Source organism: Trachemys scripta, chromosome 11, assembly GCF_013100865.1.
Source record: "Trachemys scripta elegans isolate TJP31775 chromosome 11, CAS_Tse_1.0, whole genome shotgun sequence".
Lineage (NCBI taxonomy): Eukaryota > Metazoa > Chordata > Testudines > Emydidae > Trachemys > Trachemys scripta.
In genome coordinates, this window is record NC_048308.1 from 53,553,093 (window position 1) to 53,571,773 (window position 18,681).

Below are 18,681 nucleotides of genomic sequence, written 5' to 3' on the forward strand. Positions count from 1 at the left end.
TGCATAACCAGAGTTAGAATGGAAAGCAAGTTACAGCCTTATCTATATAAGGAGTAAGAACAGTGACTCCATAACACAAAATAAAAACAAGTTTTAAAAAGGAAAGATTCTGCTAAGATCCTGCTCCTATTTTAATCAATAATAGCAAAACACTCTTTGACCTCAGTAAGGAGCTGCATCCAATGCTGAAAGATTTAAAGTGCCAGAAAGGAGAACAGTTTAAAAAAAAAAAACTGAGTAGCTGGACCTCCTCTCACTTTTAACACAAGCAGATAAGAAATCCATGATGGATATTATACACTATTCCACTACACTGTAACATGCTGGGATTTTGAATTCAGAGGAGGCAATCTGAGTTTGTTTGCCCTCTCGGCAGAGGCTAGAGTCAGTCTGTGCCTTTGTTTTGCACTTTGGGAGGCTCAGTAGACACACAGCAGAAAAGTTCTTTATTCTGGAGCCAGATTGAAATTGCTCTTTGACCATTTTGGGAGATAGCTGAATAATTGGACAGGAGGATGGAATAGTTTAGGGCTTGATACTGCTGCCACTGAATCCAATGAGAAAACTTACCGACTTCAATGAATGCAAGATGAGATCTTTATTTAAATAAAATTTCATTGGTGAGGATATTGAGTAAGATGAACTGGTGTTAGTTCTAAGATGGACAAGGTTCCAGTTGTCAGACATGTTTTCTCTTTATTTAATTTGGGATTTAACTAAAATGGTGGCAATATGGGATCCAGCAACTAGACCCTTGTCTACACTAAATTTCCCTCCCTGGCTGAGTACTATAAAAAAAAAAAAAGAAGAGGGGAGGAACATGGGGGGAGTAGTGATTTATTTATTTTGGAGGGGTTCTGAAGGATATGCCTTTCATGAATAGGAGTTATTGTTTATACAGATGTAATTCTTTACATTTTAGTGTGCAACAGTCAGCTTCAAGAATTTATACAAAATACATTTTCACAAATGCTGAAAACCCACCTGGCCAGAAATAATAAATTATTGTTTACAAGTCTAAGAAAACCTTTTCTTGTAAAACCATAAAGAGGATCCCGGAAAAAGTCATGACTGCCTACTTATAAACATTAAAGTGGAAAAAAAAAGTGCTAGATATTAGGCCTCATGGTAGAAGCATTTGGCGCACAATAGGTATTTTGTAAACACCAAGTTACCATTAATTTGTCACAGTTTCAGAAAGGATCACCACGCTAATGGGACAATATATCTTAAATTCTTTGAGTGAGATAAAGAAGTGACTTCTCTGCATCTCTTTTGAGTTTATGGGGGAGTGGCACCGCTAACAGCTCTGTTGATTGTGCATCTCTTTTGGAATATGTATTGGAATATGTAAACCCACCCCCTAAATTTCCAAGTCAGTTATGCAGCCACCAGCCAACAGTAATTAAAGACAGAAATAGGAAGACTGTGTGTGCATACAGCCTCTGTTGTCTAAAAAGGCAGCATTCCACCATCTAGGTGGTAAGTATGGAATCCAAGATCTACATTAACTGACTACACATTTTCACACTTCATTGAACCAAGAGGGAAAGAGAAAGCTTTAGGGTAATTTTGTGCAAATTTTATCTTTATGTGCACCACTGGACATAATGAAAGACGAGAAGAGGTGGCAAAGGACCAAAAACCACAGAAAATTAAGAAATGGTTCTGACTCACCTATATGATAAAGTCCTATCCAGTCTGTTGGGTCAACTTCTTCTTTAATATCCCAGAAAATAATGAGGTTCTGAGATTGCCCCAGGGTGTATTCATACATACTCGCTGTCAAACTAGAGCGGCTGTCAGAGGTCACTAGATCAGTGTCACTGTTGGCACGCTGCAAGTTCATGTTCTCAGGTATGGTGCCCTGAGATGTCAGACTCTGCAGATTCTCTGGGCTCAGAGTATACCGTAGCTGAGGATTACGTCGTCGCACAAAAAGCAGATGTTCTCTGGCTGAATTTGCCATTGTCTCTCTCTCTCGTCGGTCTACATAAAAAAACTTCTCACGTAGGGATCTGCAAAGAACAAAGAGAGGCATGAAGTGTTAGAGCTGAAGGATAGGATATTGGATCAAGCTCCACATAGAGACAACTTAGTTTAAAGGTTTCTTTATCTGGGATTGACCCTTCAGTAGTCTCATATAGACAAAATAAAGCTCATCGTTCATTAATCTACTTCTACAGCCATCTAAAGACACTATTTAATACACTGGAACTGAGGCACATTTCATGAACTACTTGTGGCAGTCTTGCTGGCATTCAAAATCTAACATACATCTTGTATTAAAATTTGTATACCAAGAAACAAACCAGGAGCTACTGTGCCCAGACTAGAAAAAAGCAGACACCCAAAAAAAAAAAAAAAAAAATCTTGATCGGGCAATGGAGATTTAGTACTAGCCCTGATAAATAAGTGGATTAAGTCTGACACAAGCTCAGAGTACATGGAGACAACAAAGTCCTCTTTTAGCTAAGCAATTACAACAGTATCTCTTTATTTAGAATAAGTAGTTTCTAGTAGTATTTTATAAAGTTTTTTTTAATTAAGGAGTCAAAAAAGTAATACAGCTCCACAGTAATACAGACATTAGATAGGATTTGTATATAGCTTTAGCAAGCACGTAGCACCATAGTGAAGTAATACAACAAAGTTATTTTGTGATAAAAAGAATTTTTAAAAGTATAGAAGAATTTAAGAGGGAAAACTATGGGTTCAAAGATTTCTCTGGATCATGCACAAATATGCCAATTCCTTGAGGGAGGTATTCTAGGGGTAAGGGCTGAGGTTCAATTAGCCCATGTCACTATACCTGCCCAATTAGCTTTTTTTCCTTTTGACCAGGTCTAAGAATAGACACCTCATGAATTCAATGGTTCCCATCTGATCTGGAATAGATAACAGAAGGAGGTCTTCTCCAGAAAGGAGATGTCCAACATGGTATTAACCCAGTTAATATAAAAAAAACCTGCACAATTTCAAGAACTCAGCTACGCAATATTTTGCAAGTAAGAGACAGGTTACTTCAGCTTCAGTCAGAGACTGTTTCCCCTTAACCCTTGGAGTGAAAGGAACTGCAAGTAGGCTGTAATCATCACCAGAAGATACTATATAGATCTATCTCCTGGAACTGACCTCTAACATACTCTGACTGGTGTTTGGGTTAAACAAAGCAAAGGTATATTCTTTGCAGCATCTTACATTACCCGAAACCCAAGATTTGAAGACGCATTTGATAGTTGTAAGAATTTGTAATTTCTGTAAGTTTACATCAGGTCATGTCTGTTAAAAACTGCCTGGTAAATGAATAGCTAGTAGGCAAAGACAGGGCTGCCTAGTTCCATGAGCTTCTTCTCGTGTCTGGCTCTCTCTCAATAGACAGTCTCACTCTTCACTTTCAAATCTCTCCACATAACATACTACTTCCATTTTGTACAATATCAAAACAACATATTGGCACTGAACAACCAACCAACCAACTAGAACTTTGTTTTTCAGAATGGAATGAAGCACACTGCATTTACCTGGGTAAAAGAGGTTTGTATAAGCAAGTGATTTATCAATGCAAATGATACATATAGCTAGAGCCCCTGTGCAGATATAAAATTTGTAGCTGCATCCAATCCATGATCTGCAAACATGGCCCGTGGATATCTGTTAGCTTAAAATGTTCAAAGTAATGTAATAAAAATGCAACAGAATGAATAATTTCGACCAAGCAAGGATTATTTTCATAGTGGATACTAGCAATAAATAAGTTTCTTTCCACTAGGGAAAGACAGTTTTGCAGTGAAAACAATTTATTCCAATAGAAGAAAACTGAATGTATGCTAACAAAAAGGATTATCAGCCAAACAATTAAGAATTAATGTAAAGTGATCTAAAAGGTGCTGTACTTCCATAAAGCAGTGAACTAAATTTAGCGGTCCTTATTTTTTTAAAGCCCAGACAACTACATAGTCTACCGTGCACAGATTGTGGTGTGAATTTCTCACACTCTTTAAACAATCACAGCCACTATGGCAAGGTATCTGACCATTTTACAAGTTAACCATAGACAAGGTCAATTGTATCACAATTGTGTCCTCTTTGAAGGACGTCTGCTGCAGGCAGAATAGAACAGATCTCATTATTAATTTTAAATACAGATATTTTGAGCAAGTTTACAGATACCTGTGTATTATTCTTGAGCTTTCGTCCTGGTTTCGTACCTCTAGCCTTAAGCTATCATATATGGATATTTTTGTTTCCTTAAAATAACCCAAAAATTTCCTGGTAGTGCTGAATGTCACCTGCTGTGATTTTCCCTGTTTCCAGCAAGTTTTTAATTTAAAATGAGGTAAAGCTCACTGGAAATGGATTATGATTGTTGGCCATCTTCCATAGTATTATAATTATGATTAGACCCACAGTATGTTAGCCCTCAGTCAAGTGTCTTACAGCTGCATTATTAAACAGAAACTATCTCTAGTAGTCAAAGATGTAATTAAGCAAAAAACACCACAGCTAGAGCTCCAGTCTTTTTCACAAAGGTTTCTGGACTCTTATTAAAACTTTTCCTTTCATCCACAGAATGCATTCCTTCCCCCCACCCCCACTGATTTTTTTCTTTTTTCCTTTGGCCACTTGAATTTTCAAAACTTCCTCAACTTTGAAAAAGTTTCAGAGTGGCAGAATTACCATTTCTTTTTGCTGTTCGTAGCTTTTTCAAATCTTCCTCAAATTTGGGAAAAGTGGCTGGAGTAGCAAAGAGTAAAATTTAAAAAAAAAAGTGAAAGTGTAAAAGAAAATCTAGACATCATGCATTTTATTGCACTCAGTATCAAAAGGGGTAAGAGAAAAAAAGATATTTAATAACTATGTGATCTTTGTTTATGCCTTACTCAAAGATTTTATTGTTAATGACATGAATCAACAGATTTCACTGACATGTACATGTGTACTCTGCCTCTGACATCAATAAGGTAAAATAATTTCTTATCCATATGCATTAGTGAATGTTAGGAAAATTAAATATTTTCCTAATGGTCTACAAGTAAGGGCAGATCTACACAGTACAAACTTGCTTCGGTACAGGTGCACCGAAGCAACTGCACCACTATAGCACTTCTGGTGAAGACGCTCTAAGCCTACGGGAGAAAGCTCTTCTGCTAGCTTAATAAAATTCCACCTTTGCGATAGGCAGTAGGTATGTTCGCAGGAGCAGCTCTCCCACTGACATAATGCTGTCTACATGGGAAGGTTAAAGTCAGTACAACTACCTCGCTCAGTGGTGTGGATTTTTTCACACCCAAGTGATGTAGTTATACTGAAATAAGTGTGTAGAGGAGACCTGGCCTTATGCATTTTCTTTTCCTGGAATTATGAGCATGGGGTAACTCTGAGACCAGAAGAGTAATTATCTGAAGACACAAGAGTGCTAAGTGAGCGTTTACCAGCTTCATTCTGAACCACTGGAGCATCCAGCATAAAGGTTAGCTAATCACAGATATTGCTGGTCTGTTTAGTGAGACGAGCTTCATTGCGCCACGTCACCTTCTCCTGATCCACTGAGGTCTTATGAATTGAAAAGCTTTCCTGGTTTTATGAGTTTACACAGGGTTGTTTTAGACGTGTTTATGTAATCAGACAGATTTTTAAAGTATCCTGGGTTTCTATACACTCCCTCCTATGGTTGTAAGACAACGTGCTTGGAAACCATAACTGTAAAAACAAGCTTTATGCATGAGTTCAATGGGACTTTTCACATGTGTTTGTAGTATCCTGGCCTAAAAGCATCTACTGGAAACACCACCAACCCCCCTCCCCCTCACTAGTAATTAAATTGCAGATTTCAAAGTGGAGCAACATTATTCTCTATTCAGACCTCGATATCATATGATGCAGCTGAATACACTCTCTCTTCCAACCAAATGCTAGAGGTATCATCAGTATTGCCATCTCAACAGCTACGAGGGCTAGAAACTTATTGGTGATGTCAATTCTTGCAATTTTATTTTTTTATTTTAATTTTTTTTAATCTCATATCAGATATTTTACGTAAAAGCCCCAGCTTCTGGAAACAAATGATAACACGAGACTCAAACCCCACCTTTTTTTTTTTAAACATAAGTTTCTAGCTCACATGACAGCATAGAGAAGCTTGAAAATGTGACCCAAATGCACCCTGAAGCCCCCAAAACCAGAAGGCAAATAAAAATGTATTATTTTAAAATCTTTTGATTTATATTCAAACCTCATGATTTTGGGGGCTGACTCATTTTTGCCAATACGTTTTATTTTTTAAATGAAAGCTGAAATTCTGATATAATAACATGCCTCCATGAGTTGAGGCTTTAAGAAAAGAAAACAGATATTGCGAGTCTCATTATAAAATTGTGAAGTGCCAACATTGTACCATAACCCTTTCCATCAAGCTTCTATATAGGGTTCATTCTTGTTATCAGAGTTGGTGATTTTCCAACTCAAACAGCTCTTTCTGGGGCTGGAGCATGGATAGGGAAAAGATGATGGGTACTAAGCACCACCGGCAACCCCCCGATCAGCGCCTCCCCCTCCCTCCCAGCACTCCCGGCTGCCGCGATCAGCTGTTTCGTGGCGTGCAAGAGGCGCTGGGGGGGAAGGGGAGGAAGAGTGAGGGCAGCGCACGCTGGGAGCAGGGGCGAGATAAGAAGAGGCAGGTCGGGAGTGGAGCGAGGGCACAGCGAAGTAGGGTGGGAAGAGGCGGGGTGGGACCTTGAGGGAAGAGGTGCAGTAGGGGTGGACCCCTGGGGCAAAGCCAGGGGTCGAGTACCCTCTGGCACATTAGAAAGTCACTGCTCTGATCAGGACACCGGATTTAATTCTAAACTATCCCTTAATAATTATCCGCACTGTTAAAATATTAATAACTACACAACTTTCAAAAACTGCACCAAAGGTTAGAATATTATTTACCATAACTAATTTATAGAGGTGTTATGATAATTTGTAAAACACTTTAAACATGTAAAGTGATATATAAATGTTAAATATATAATTATTACATGTACAAACTATAGTTGCAATAAGTTCTACAATGAGTAATAACATTTCTGTTAGTTTACTTTGGTTATTTACGTGAGAGTTTGGGTCTGAATCCCAACAGCAGGAGATAATGTAACACTAATACCGTGCCTTGTTACAGTATGCTGGCTAAATGGCTCTAGGAGAGGAGATTCTAGCTCACACTATCACGGCACACTTTGAACTGCTGGACTCTCCTGAAATAAACATAGTTTATGCAGGAGTATGATAAAGCAGCAGTGGGGAACCTTTTTTCTACCAGGGGCCATTGACCCACAGAAAAAAGCAGTTGCAGGCCACACACAGCTCCGTGCCAGGGCGCAGAGGCTCGTGGCTTCCCTAGTCTCCAGGGTGGGGCCAGAAATTAGGGGTTCAGGGTGCAGGAGCAGGCTCCAGGCTAGGGTGCGGGGTGGGGGGAAGGTTCCAGATGGAGGTGCAGGCTCTGGGGTGGGGATGGGGATGATGACTTTGGGGTGCAGGAGGGGGTTCCGACCTGGGGTAGGGGGTTGGACTACTGGTGAGGGTTAGGGTTGCCAACTTTCTAATTCCAGAAAACCGAACAGCCTTGCCCCACCACTGCCCCTTCCCTTCCCTGAGGCCCGGCCCCGCCCCACCCCTTCCTGAGCCCTCCCCCCTCCACTAAATCCCCCCTCCCTCTGTCGCTTGCTCTCCCCCACCCTCTCTCACGTGCTCATTTTCATTGCAAGGCCCAAACAGGCATATTTCTTGTTTTGACAGATGTTAGGGCAACCATATGTCCGGATTTCCATGTCTGGCTTTTCGGTCTATAAATAGCCGTCGGGGGGGGGGGGGGGGGTGGTCAAAAGGTGGAAATGTCTGGGATTTCCCCCCGGTCGGCTATTTATAGACAGAAAACAGGTGGCCAAGCGCTTGCTCGGCAGCCAAAACCCCTTCCCTGTTCCCCCCATCCCCTGCAGCCTTACCAAGCCATCCGGCGCCGCAGCTGTCTTCCCCCTCCTCTCCTCACCTCCCCTGAATGCTCCGCCCCCCTGCTCCTCCCCCTCCCCTGCTTCCTGCGAATCAGATCTTCGCGGGAAGTCTGAAAAGAAGCAGGGGCAGGCGGGCGGCAGAAGCAGGTAAGCTGGGCGGGGGGGGGCGAGGAGAGCTCCGGGGAGGCGCAGCCCTGGCCGAGCGGCGGCCCGGCGGCCCGGGCCAAGTGGCACCCGGCGGCCCCAGCGGCTCCGGCCCTAGCCCCAGCGGCTTGGGCCCGGCTCGGGCCCCGGCCCCAGCCGCTCCAACCTAGCCCGGCTCGGGCCCCAAGGCAGCAGCCCTGGTTACGGCCGAGCGCACCAGCCCAACCCCGGCCGAGCACCTCCGGCCCGGTCCCAAACCCTGCGACCCCAGCCGGAGCTCCAGCCAGAGTGCAGCCCGATTCCTGGCCTCTTTAAAGCCAGCCCTGGTCAGGGGATGGGGGGGAGGGAAGTGGGAGGGAGTGGATGGGGGCAGGGCAGGGGCACGACTAGAGCGGGGCTCCTCGCCCCCCCCCCCGCCATGTCCTCTTTTTTGCTTGTGGAAATATGGTAATCCTAACAGATGTATTATGCTAAGTTCAGGTTTTATTTGTTACAGGACACTAGAGCTGGCAGCAAAATAGTCAAAAAAGGGTAATTTTTTTTATATGAAATTTCACAAAGGTTTTCATGATTCTTTCCCTCTCCTCGTTCCATTTTTCATAACCAGCTCCATGTTTTTTGTTCACTAAAGTTATTGTAATTTTATGTGTGGAATTAGGACCACACATTATCACAGCTGCAATGAGTCCATTAAAGGCTCACTCCTGAAGCCCAAATACAAATCTATAGAGCACAACCACAGAAATGCACCTCTGTCCAGATTCATGTGTACACATCTAGCATGCACTAACACAGATATTTCCACATTATTTATTATTACAATTGTTGTTTAGTGCCTAGAGACCCCAACTAAGATCAGGGCTCCAGGGTGGTAGGTGCTGGACATACACATAAGAAGAGAGAGTCTGCAACTAAGAGTTTATAATGTAGCTAGACAAAGATGGGGAGAAATGTCTCATCCACCAGCTCTTCTGCAAGTCAACAACATTCACTTTTAAAGAAATAATACATTTCTTTTAGAGTTCCCTTCTCTTAAAAACGTGTTATGAAATCAATACACACACATTTTATGTCATCAATTTTTTGTGCACACGCCAGCAAAAGGAATAAAAGTCAGTTAGGCTGCAAATTTTATTCACACAGATATACACACATGCGGCAATACACACATCTCCCTACACAAAGACACACAGTCTCTTACACACATACAAGGAATGCATCCACACACTTGCCTACACAGAGACACTTTCATTCACTTTTCCAGAGGCTGCCTAAATCACCCAGCTGGGCTGGAGGGGAAAAGGTGGGGGGGCGGAGGTGGAGGAGAGAGGATGGGGAGGGAAAAAGGACAAGGAGAAGAGCAGGGTGGTGGTGAGGGGCCAGCGAAGTTGAGAGGAGGGGATGTGGGGTGGATGGGGATGCAGGGGGAGGCAGAAGGCTACAGGTGCATGAGGATGTGGTGGGGCGCTGGGGTGTACAGGGACATAATGGGAGTGCAGCAGTGTATGGAGGTGAATGGAGTGCTGGGCTGCAGGGGCGGGTGGGTGAGGGACATGGGATGGCGGCGGCTCTGGGAGGTGGAGAGGATGGATGGATGGATGGATGGATGGGAGAGCTCTGTAAGGGGTACAGGGCTGGGGTGGGTAGGTGTGGGGGGCAGGACAGGATGGAATGGGGAGGGATGCTGTGAGGGGGTAGGATAGGGAAGGATGCAGTGACGGGGGGGATGGGGGTAGAGGGGTTGGGACAGGGAGGGATGCAGTGACAGGGTGGGGGTGCAGCCCCATTCCCAGCACTTGGATACAGGGATACACATACCTCAAACTCCTGGGTACCGGTGATGGGGCAATAGACAGACCGCAGGTTGCAGCAGGGTACGCGCCGCAGCTCCAGCCCAGCCACACACGGAGCGCAAAGAGAAGAGGGCCGGGCAGCAGCGGGAGAGGTGCACACCACATGACCCCTCAACAGCCGCCAGCTGAGCACTCATGAGTCGCGCTAGTTCCTCTCCTGCTCTGACCCAGCCAATGGGAGCTGTGCCTGCAGGCGGGACAGCACGCAGACCCCCCTGGCCACCCCTAAGGCTAAGAATTGGACATGCCGGCTGCTTCCCGACCTGGGAGCCACACAGCACAGCGGCTAGCAGGGAGCCTGCCAGACCTTCTGTGCAGTGCAGTGGTGCCGCCAACCGGACAGTCAACAGCCCCATCAGCAGTGCTGAGTGGAGCCACCAGGATCCCTTTTTGACGGGTGTTCTGCTCCAAAACCGGACCCCTGGTCACAACTAGTGGGGGTGCGGGTTCTGGGAGCGAGTTATGGTGCGGGGGGGGTTGAACTGGGGTTGGGGTGAAGGCTCAGAGAGAATTTGGATGCAGGAGGGGGATCAGGCATGGGGTCTGGGAGGGAGTTTGGATGCAGGAGGGGGATCAGGACTGGGGGTGCAGGTAGGGGTACGGGCTCTGGGAGGGAGTTAGGGTGCGGCAGGAGGTTTTGTGTGCAGGCTCCAGCCGGATGGCGCTTAACTGAAGCGGCTCCTGGTTGGCGACGCAGCAGGTCTAAGGCAGACTCCGTGCCTGCCCTGGTTCTGCGCTGCTCCGGAAGCGGCCACCATGTTCGGCCCCTAGGTGGAGGGGTGGCCAGGGGGTTTTGCGCAGTGCACGCTACCCATGCCCGCAGGCGCCACCCCCCACAGCTCCCATTGGCCACTGTTCGCAGCCAATGGGAGCTGCTGAGCCAGCACTGGGGGCGGGGGCAGTGCGCAGAGCTTCCCGGATCTCCCCTCCACCCGGGAACTGGGGCTGGGGTACTGAGGCTTGGGGCTTCCGGCCCGCAGCATGGAGATTTATAATAGGCCAGGTTCCCCATCCCTATTATAAAGCCTTGGCAACAGAGATGACAGAAATTTGTTTGAAGCACAGAAGTCTCTGGAGGAGGAAGTCCACTGCTTTCTACAATAAAGTTATCTTCTCACAACAAACTACCAGTAGCACTGATACTGGTGGGACCACGCAGAAAATCTATACATGGCAGATAGATGTGATATATAAATATTCAAAAAAGCTTTAACTTGTATTCTCTATGCATTATCCCAGAGATTGTGAGATAAAGACACAGATAAAGCATGCTGGGAAAAGTAACATTATGTCCTTTAAAACTGCCAAAGTTCCTCTAATCTCTGATTTTTATTGTTCTAGTAAAACATCTGTAAGTAACAAAACAAAACAAAATCACTACCACAAATTAAAACTCGGTAGTTTCTCTGATTCAGTTCATGTGCCCAAGAACTATAGATGTTGTAAAGTCTGGACTTAAATAACAATTCCAATAAATACTGCAATTTAAAAGTAATCAAAATAAATTTGCAACAGACAGAAAGCTTCACTTGTAAATGAGCCCCCATCTTCAAACCAAATACTCTGCAAAAACAAACAAACAAACAAACAAAAAACTCTGAACACATGTTTCTATATCTCACCCTTTACAACAGTTAGGCTTTTTTTAAAATTAATTAATCCATTTTACATAGAATGACACCAAGAAGTGGCCGATGATGCATCAAGGAGCTGGATATTGGTGAACATTCTACCACTGAGATATATGTAGCAGGCTGGGTAGATTTTCATTAATGTGACTTGCGTAAGGCAACCTGAATCTCATATTTATTGTCCAACAAGAAAACAAGGTGGCCCAAAACCAGAACCATGACAAGTGTACATGCCAGAGGTTGAGGAGAAAGGGTCACTGCTTTTGTTCCTCATGGAATAAAAACTCAATCTGAAATTGGGTGGGAATGCACCTGTGCATTTTCCCTCCCTCCAAGAGGAGCTGATGATATTATTTCTACTTTAAAAATCCCAGGAGTACTGATTCACCAGTACATCTAAACAGAGGCTGAAAATAAGAATTATCCTCCCGTTTCAGTTTTCTTCTAAATGCCACTAAACAGTTGCACTCCATACTGCTCTATGAGGACAACATATATAATTCACTGCATGAGTTTTCCTTTACGTGAAGTGTGGAATACCACTGGCTAAGAAGTCCCAGAGCAGAAATTTTATTAAGTACTAGGCAGGATGGGCAAGTTATCTATTCGGCTATCAACAGATTGGAGAGGGAGCAGTGTTTAGTGAAGTCAAGTCTCAGTGTGGAAATAAATTTCATCTGATTTTTATTCTAAAGACAACTGAGAAATTAGCAAGGACTAAGACCAGCCGCGTGTTTCACATTGGTTTTCAATTAAAATTGAAACCTGTGTGAAGTAGCATCAATGCTGCTTATCTGGCTACCAATGTCTTCCTAAATATTTCACAGGGGATCAGAAAGAAGTATGATTGATTTCTTCATAAACTCACCCTGGGACAAATTCAGGATTATATCTAGATTTAAAACAACATCTAGGGTATAAACATAAGCTGCAATTACTGACCATGAAAGGGAGCAATTTGGAATAAATAGTAATTTTTTTAAAAAATTCACCTTCATATATATAAAAAAAATGGATGGGGGAAGTTATCTGATTTAGTTTTCATAGCACAGGAAAGTCATATACCAACACATTTTCCATATACAAATATTAAATTTTAAAAATATGAATGGAAGACTGGGAGTCCCAAAACCAGATATATGATTGACGAGAAAACATCAGTAGAGTTAATAACAACAACAAAAACTTTGAGTTCACATACTGCCATCTTCATCTTAGTCATAACAGTGAATCATTTCTTGTTTATGTAGGGATCTCCTAGGCGGCTTAAGGTCGGCTGGATTGCAGACTCTTCCCACAGATGTTACTCAAAATATATTGTTGGCCCAGACATGCAGCTGGTCATCCTCTGAGCTACCATACAAACCTTCAGTATGGAAATGACTGAGTGATAAGGACTCTGGGCTGACGAATGGTGTTGGCATTGCAGAAGTGAAGATTAGCACATTTAATTTTTCACTTTCCAATGAACAGAACAACGTTACATACAGAGTCAGCATGGAAGAAGAGGAGTAAAACAGCATCCTGAACCCTAGGTACAGTGTGGGGAGGGTTCTCCATTCTCTAGAACAACTTCATCCACAACAAGGTGCTCCTGCATTTGAACCTCATTAAGGAACATAGGTGATAGCCCCCCCCTTCCCCCCCCCCAAAATAAATGATTTCGGGAGTCTCTCACTCTTCCCCCCCCCCTTCCCTGCCACCAAAAGATAAGCAAATCCAAATAATTTTAGAGACAAGCAGTCACAAATAGAACACACAGAGCAAAATACACATGCTGGCTTCTGTACTGTAAAATGTTGTTTTGCCTAGTACAAAGATTTATAGGTGGAATAATAGAAATTTTAAGTAAAAGGGCCATGCCAGGGTATGAGTAGGGCTGGCTGAAAAATGTAAACATGTTTCCATGGAAAATGCAGAAGTTCTTGTTTTTCAGTGTTTGAACCAGACCAAACTGTTATTTTCCTAAAGATTTTTGCAATTTCTGCTCAATATTTTTTCCTAAAACATTATTGAAAATATTACCAAAATGGTTTTTGAATTTTTTTTTTATAATGTTTTTGATAAAAAATAAACTATATTAGAAAAAGGACAGAGGTTCATTGCAAAAAAATGAACTTCTTAAACTTTTTGAAAAAATGATGCTAAGTTTTAAAAAAAGTTTTTTTAATTAAAACAAACTTTTCATTTGAAACATTACAATATTGTTTAAATACTATGTAAACCAGGAATTTTCTTTCACTTTCCCAGCAATTGCTGAAGCCAGCTGGAATAGGAAAAGTCTGGGGATCCTTTGAATATTTTCAACCCCACCCTCAAAATTCTGGGTCATGGCCACTGTCATTCGCAGTCATTCTGTTCCTTAATAGGCTGATGGTAGCTTCTGAGCTTCCTCCCATCTGGTGCTAAACAGGTCATCCCTGCAGTACAAAAACCCCTTTCACTTCTATGTACATATTCAAATTAATATACAGTACTGTAACAAATATTCATTATACAGATTCCACTTCTGTTGATTTCTAACACAGCAGACAATTCCTCTTTCCCATTTCTTCTGAAGACATCTAGTTGACCTCCATGTTCCCATTCTTTGGCTGTGACTACTGCTGCAGCAATTCTCTTCACAACCAGCAATGGTGCACGGCTGTTCATGCCATGGTGCAAATTTTCTGGCACAATATCCTTTCCATACAGGCAACTCACAATCCCACATCACTGTCAGGAAAGGCTTATAATTGTCACCAGACATCTCATCCTCTCCCAGCAAAATTCATCACATGCAATGTAATTATTTGGAGGATCTAACAGGTTCTTATTCAGGTGAAGCTTACATAAAAGTTTCTTTTCCCTGCAAATGTGTCTCAGAAAGAAGGGAAAGAAGAGACATACATGTTCCTTGGTCTATCTCTTTGATGTACCTTATGGCACATTTTCCAGTATTTTAACCAGACCAATTTTCAGTGTCCCAAGTACCTGAATTTCCACTATTTTTTAAGAAGCTATTCTAATACATCTCATTATTAGGATTCTTTCCCTGATAGTCAGCCTAAATTTTCCCTGATTTTAAGTGGACTCTTAAGTTAACACAAAATAAGATGCTTCCTATCCAACCAACTATGTAAAAACAAGATATCAAGTGAAAAATGGTATCTCATTATTGAGATGACAAGAAAGATTAGCTATTTACCACCACCAAGGAATTGTTTCCCCCCTCATCCCCCGCTGTTGATCGAGCAGCTAGTTGTATTGGCCTTTCCACCTTGGTATAGCCATGATCTGATTCTTCTAGCCTGATATAACCTGTGACTTCCCAATCCAGTATCAAGAAATGGTCATTTTCATATTATAATGTTGAAATGCAGGGCTCACCTCTGAGATATGGAACTTAAAAGGTTACCACTGCAGTTGACAAGACAAAGCAGCATTGGGATATGTGAACGGATTGCAAGTACCATTAGTCGGTTCTTTCTCTCAGATTTCTAAATGTGAATGCTCTTTAAGTCTCCATCAAGCTGGCGCAAGTATAAATCGCAGTATAGCTGCAGTAGCATGGGTAGCAGCAGTGAAGGCGCAGCTGAACCAGGCCAAGTATACAGCCACAGTTTTCCAGAGGTATGTGCTCAGCACAGCTCAGCCATGCCTCCACTACTGCTACCCGTGCTACCTCAGCGATGCTGCCATTTATACTCATGCCAGCTCCATGAGAGGTAGCCTAGTATGTGTACAAGAGCAGGAGAATCACACCCCTACTTTGTAGTGTAGCGTAGACCTATACACCAGAAAATCTGTCACACCCAGCCACAGGACTGCATCAAAGGAATCTGATAAATTTGTGTCAATACAACCCCCATCAAGAGACTGTTATCTAGTCTACATATTCTAACAGTCATTAAGAAAAGAGAAAGAACATTTTTTTAAGGGAGGCAATATATTTTAGTGGGAAGAGAAGACGATTAGGAGTCAGAAGTACTGGGACAAGAACTCACCAACTCTCTATGTGACAATAATTGTAAGAAGTGTGAACTGTCCCGTTCAACTCAAATCAAGACACTGTGAATATGCACCCAGGGAATCTGACATTTTTCCAATGCGCCACAGAATCGAGCACCTCTGCCACGGAATTGGCCATTTTGCTGCAATCAGGAGCCCAACATTTTGCATTCTGTCTCCCTGCCTTGCTGGGATGAGCCTCTTGTTCTCCAAGAGGGAGTTAATTGGATAACACAGGATTTCAACCGAAGTTCACGACCCTACAAGTGTCAAGAGTTCACAGGCACCCTGCTTTTCCCCACATTGCTAAATGGTAGTGGGACCCCACCCAAACATGATGTAGGGTGGTCTCTGTATGGAAAAGATTAAGAACCACTTTATTATATAAATGGAAAGTACATGGGAGTAGATGGCAGATAGAGAAATAGAGTCTCAGACTAAAATATGGGAAAGAGTGAACAGTACAGTATTGGTTAGGACCTACTCCCTGAGTGTTTGCGAGGAATAGATCCCAAACAGTCAGATATAAAGGACATTCTAAACATATTTGGGAATCATACACAGTTATCAGCCCATTTGTGGCAAATGGGGATGAGATAAAAAAAAAATCAGACTGGATGGTTTATCATCACCCTATCATTACTGCATGAATTTCCAGTAACAGGATTCTATATTTTAAAATATGTTATCCTGTTGATTTGCATACACGAGACTAGTGGCCATGACACATTGGAGGGGAAAAAAAAATGATTGTGATAACCCTAAGGAAGCCTGAGAAACACTAATTATGAAAAACGAAAGATGTCATCAATTTAAAAATGGCACTTCTGTCTCAAAGTTCTTTACCTAATGTTGTTAAAGTAACACTGAAGAGAACGGTAACTGAAAGCTATTAGAGGGAGAAATTTATTTCTCTATTTTTTCCTGTTTATTTTGTGCATCTGATAGTAATTTGTGCTTGGTCAATTTCATTGTTTGCACTGAATAGTCAGTCCTGTTTCTTCTGTTGTTTGTGTGAGTGTGTTATAAAGCAGTAAGGGAGACGAAAAAGATGCTGAGATAGGAAATCTTAACTGTAAACTTCAAAAACTGACAGGGACTCAGTGATAGATGAAATACCTTATACTGCTTTTAATTCTTTTTTTGAATGGACTAAATTTCAAGTTACATTAGTTGAAAGATAGTAACGATTGTTTTGAAATATAGATCCTTTCATCCAATTCCTCAGTAGACAGGCCAGTTAAATTCAGGAACTATACCAACGGGCCTGTTTTCCCTCCAATGAACCCAGATTTGCTTATTATAGGACATGCCATGCACTTCTTGGAGCTGCAGAGAATATTCAAGACAAGACAATTATTGGTATATTGTTGAAAAGCAGTCTAGCCCAAAGCTATGCTTATTGAAGAGCCTAATAAACCTGCTATTCTCAGAAAAGTATCAGCATAAATTAAATTAAATTAAATTAATGGAGATATCCTATCTCCTAGAACTGGAAGGGACCTTGAAAGGTCATCGAGTCCAGCCCCCTGCCTTCACTAGCAGGACCAAGTACTGATTTTGCCCCGATCCCTAAGTGGCCCCCTCAAGGATTGAACTCACAACCGTGGGTTTAGCAGGCCAATGCTCAAACCACTGAGCTATCCCTCCCCCCTAAGCATAAGCCAAATTCTTTTTGGATGAAGGAATTTTTAAGTATGTGGAACTGAATGTTTTTCAAAGCACCACCATGTGTTCTTTTTTTAAATCTTTTGATTATAGAAAAGCCTATAAGACAGAAATAAACCAATAGTATTCTGTGTGTGCAAACAATCAATATTCTTGGATTTAAAAAACTATCAGCAAAATAGTCTTCTATTGAGAACAGGACTATACAATTTTTTTCATTAATTCTTTTAATGAAGGAGACAGAAAAATCCAGTGTATAAAGGAATAGCATTGGCAGTCTGGAGACACAAGATCTATTCTTGGCTCTGACACTCAGGGCCGGCTCCAGGCACCAGCGCAGCAAGCAGGTGCTTGGGGGCAGCCAATGGGAAGGGGCAGCACGTCCAGGTCTTCGGCAGCAATTCCCTCAGTCCCACTTGGAGGGAAGGACCGGCCGCCGAAATGCCGCCGAAGAATGAAGCGGCGCGGCAGAGCTGCCGCCGAAGTGCCGCCAATCACGGCTTTTTTTTTTTCTCCTCTTCACCGCTTGGGGCAGCAAAAGAGCTGGAGCCAGCCCTGCTGGCACTGATTCATTGTGTAACCTTAACAAGTCACTTATCAGCTCTATGTCTGTAAAACAGGGATAACAATTACTTACCTTTTGTGAAGCACTCTGAATAATAAGCACTAAGTACTATTCCTACTGCCTCTTACTTTAGTAACTACTCCCATATAGGGAAGAGATGAAGAGTACAGCACAAGCAACATGAGATGATTGAAGTAAAACCCATACAGAAGTATGCTGGATAAGTCTTGCCCAGGACACAAAACTGCAGTGCAAGTGGAGAGCTTCTGTTCCTGACAAAAGTGCTAACAATGAGTGTGCTTTGTAAATTATGGCATCCCACCCTCCACTGATTTAAATTACTCAGCTGCTCCAAGAATAGTGCCATTGACACTTTTCCTCCAAAGCCAGTACTGAACAGAGTTCCAATGTGCAGTTAGAAGGCACAATGCTGTTGGAAGAGCCTCTACCCATCCAAAGCATCTCTCCCCAAGGTGAACAGGAATACAGAAGGAACTTAAATAACACTAAACTTCCAAAATGTTATCTTTAGATTAACCTTTCATCCAAGTGTAGCTTGAAGTATGACATTTGCAGGGCCATGAGGCAATGGTGTAAGGTTCCCACATCACATGGATGGGGAACTGGACCACTGGATACATATAATAATGAATTCTGTGGCCCTTCTCTTGGACAATGCCTATTACCATCCTGCATGTTGGTATGTGGAGAGCTGGCATGGAGATTCCATCACTAGAGCAGAGGGCATGGAGAATTCCCTGTGTGAATATTGCTGTGTTTCCACTATACCATAGCGTTTAAGATGAGCCAAGGGACTTATTGAAGTCCTCAATGTA

The 18,681-nt window shown here is 42.7% G+C and overlaps 1 protein-coding gene across 3 annotated transcripts in view; it reads right to left on the minus strand.

Moving 5' to 3' along the window:
• Positions 1-18,681, minus strand: part of HECW2 (HECT, C2 and WW domain containing E3 ubiquitin protein ligase 2) — a 245,333-nt gene that overhangs the window by 173,055 nt on the left and 53,597 nt on the right. For all 3 annotated transcript variants that reach the window (XM_034785543.1, XM_034785544.1, XM_034785547.1), the window contains exon 2: positions 1,678-2,018. In XM_034785543.1, coding sequence (XP_034641434.1) covers positions 1,678-1,969 — 292 coding nt within the window. In that variant the 5' untranslated portion in view covers positions 1,970-2,018. The remainder of the gene's footprint in view (positions 1-1,677; positions 2,019-18,681) is intronic.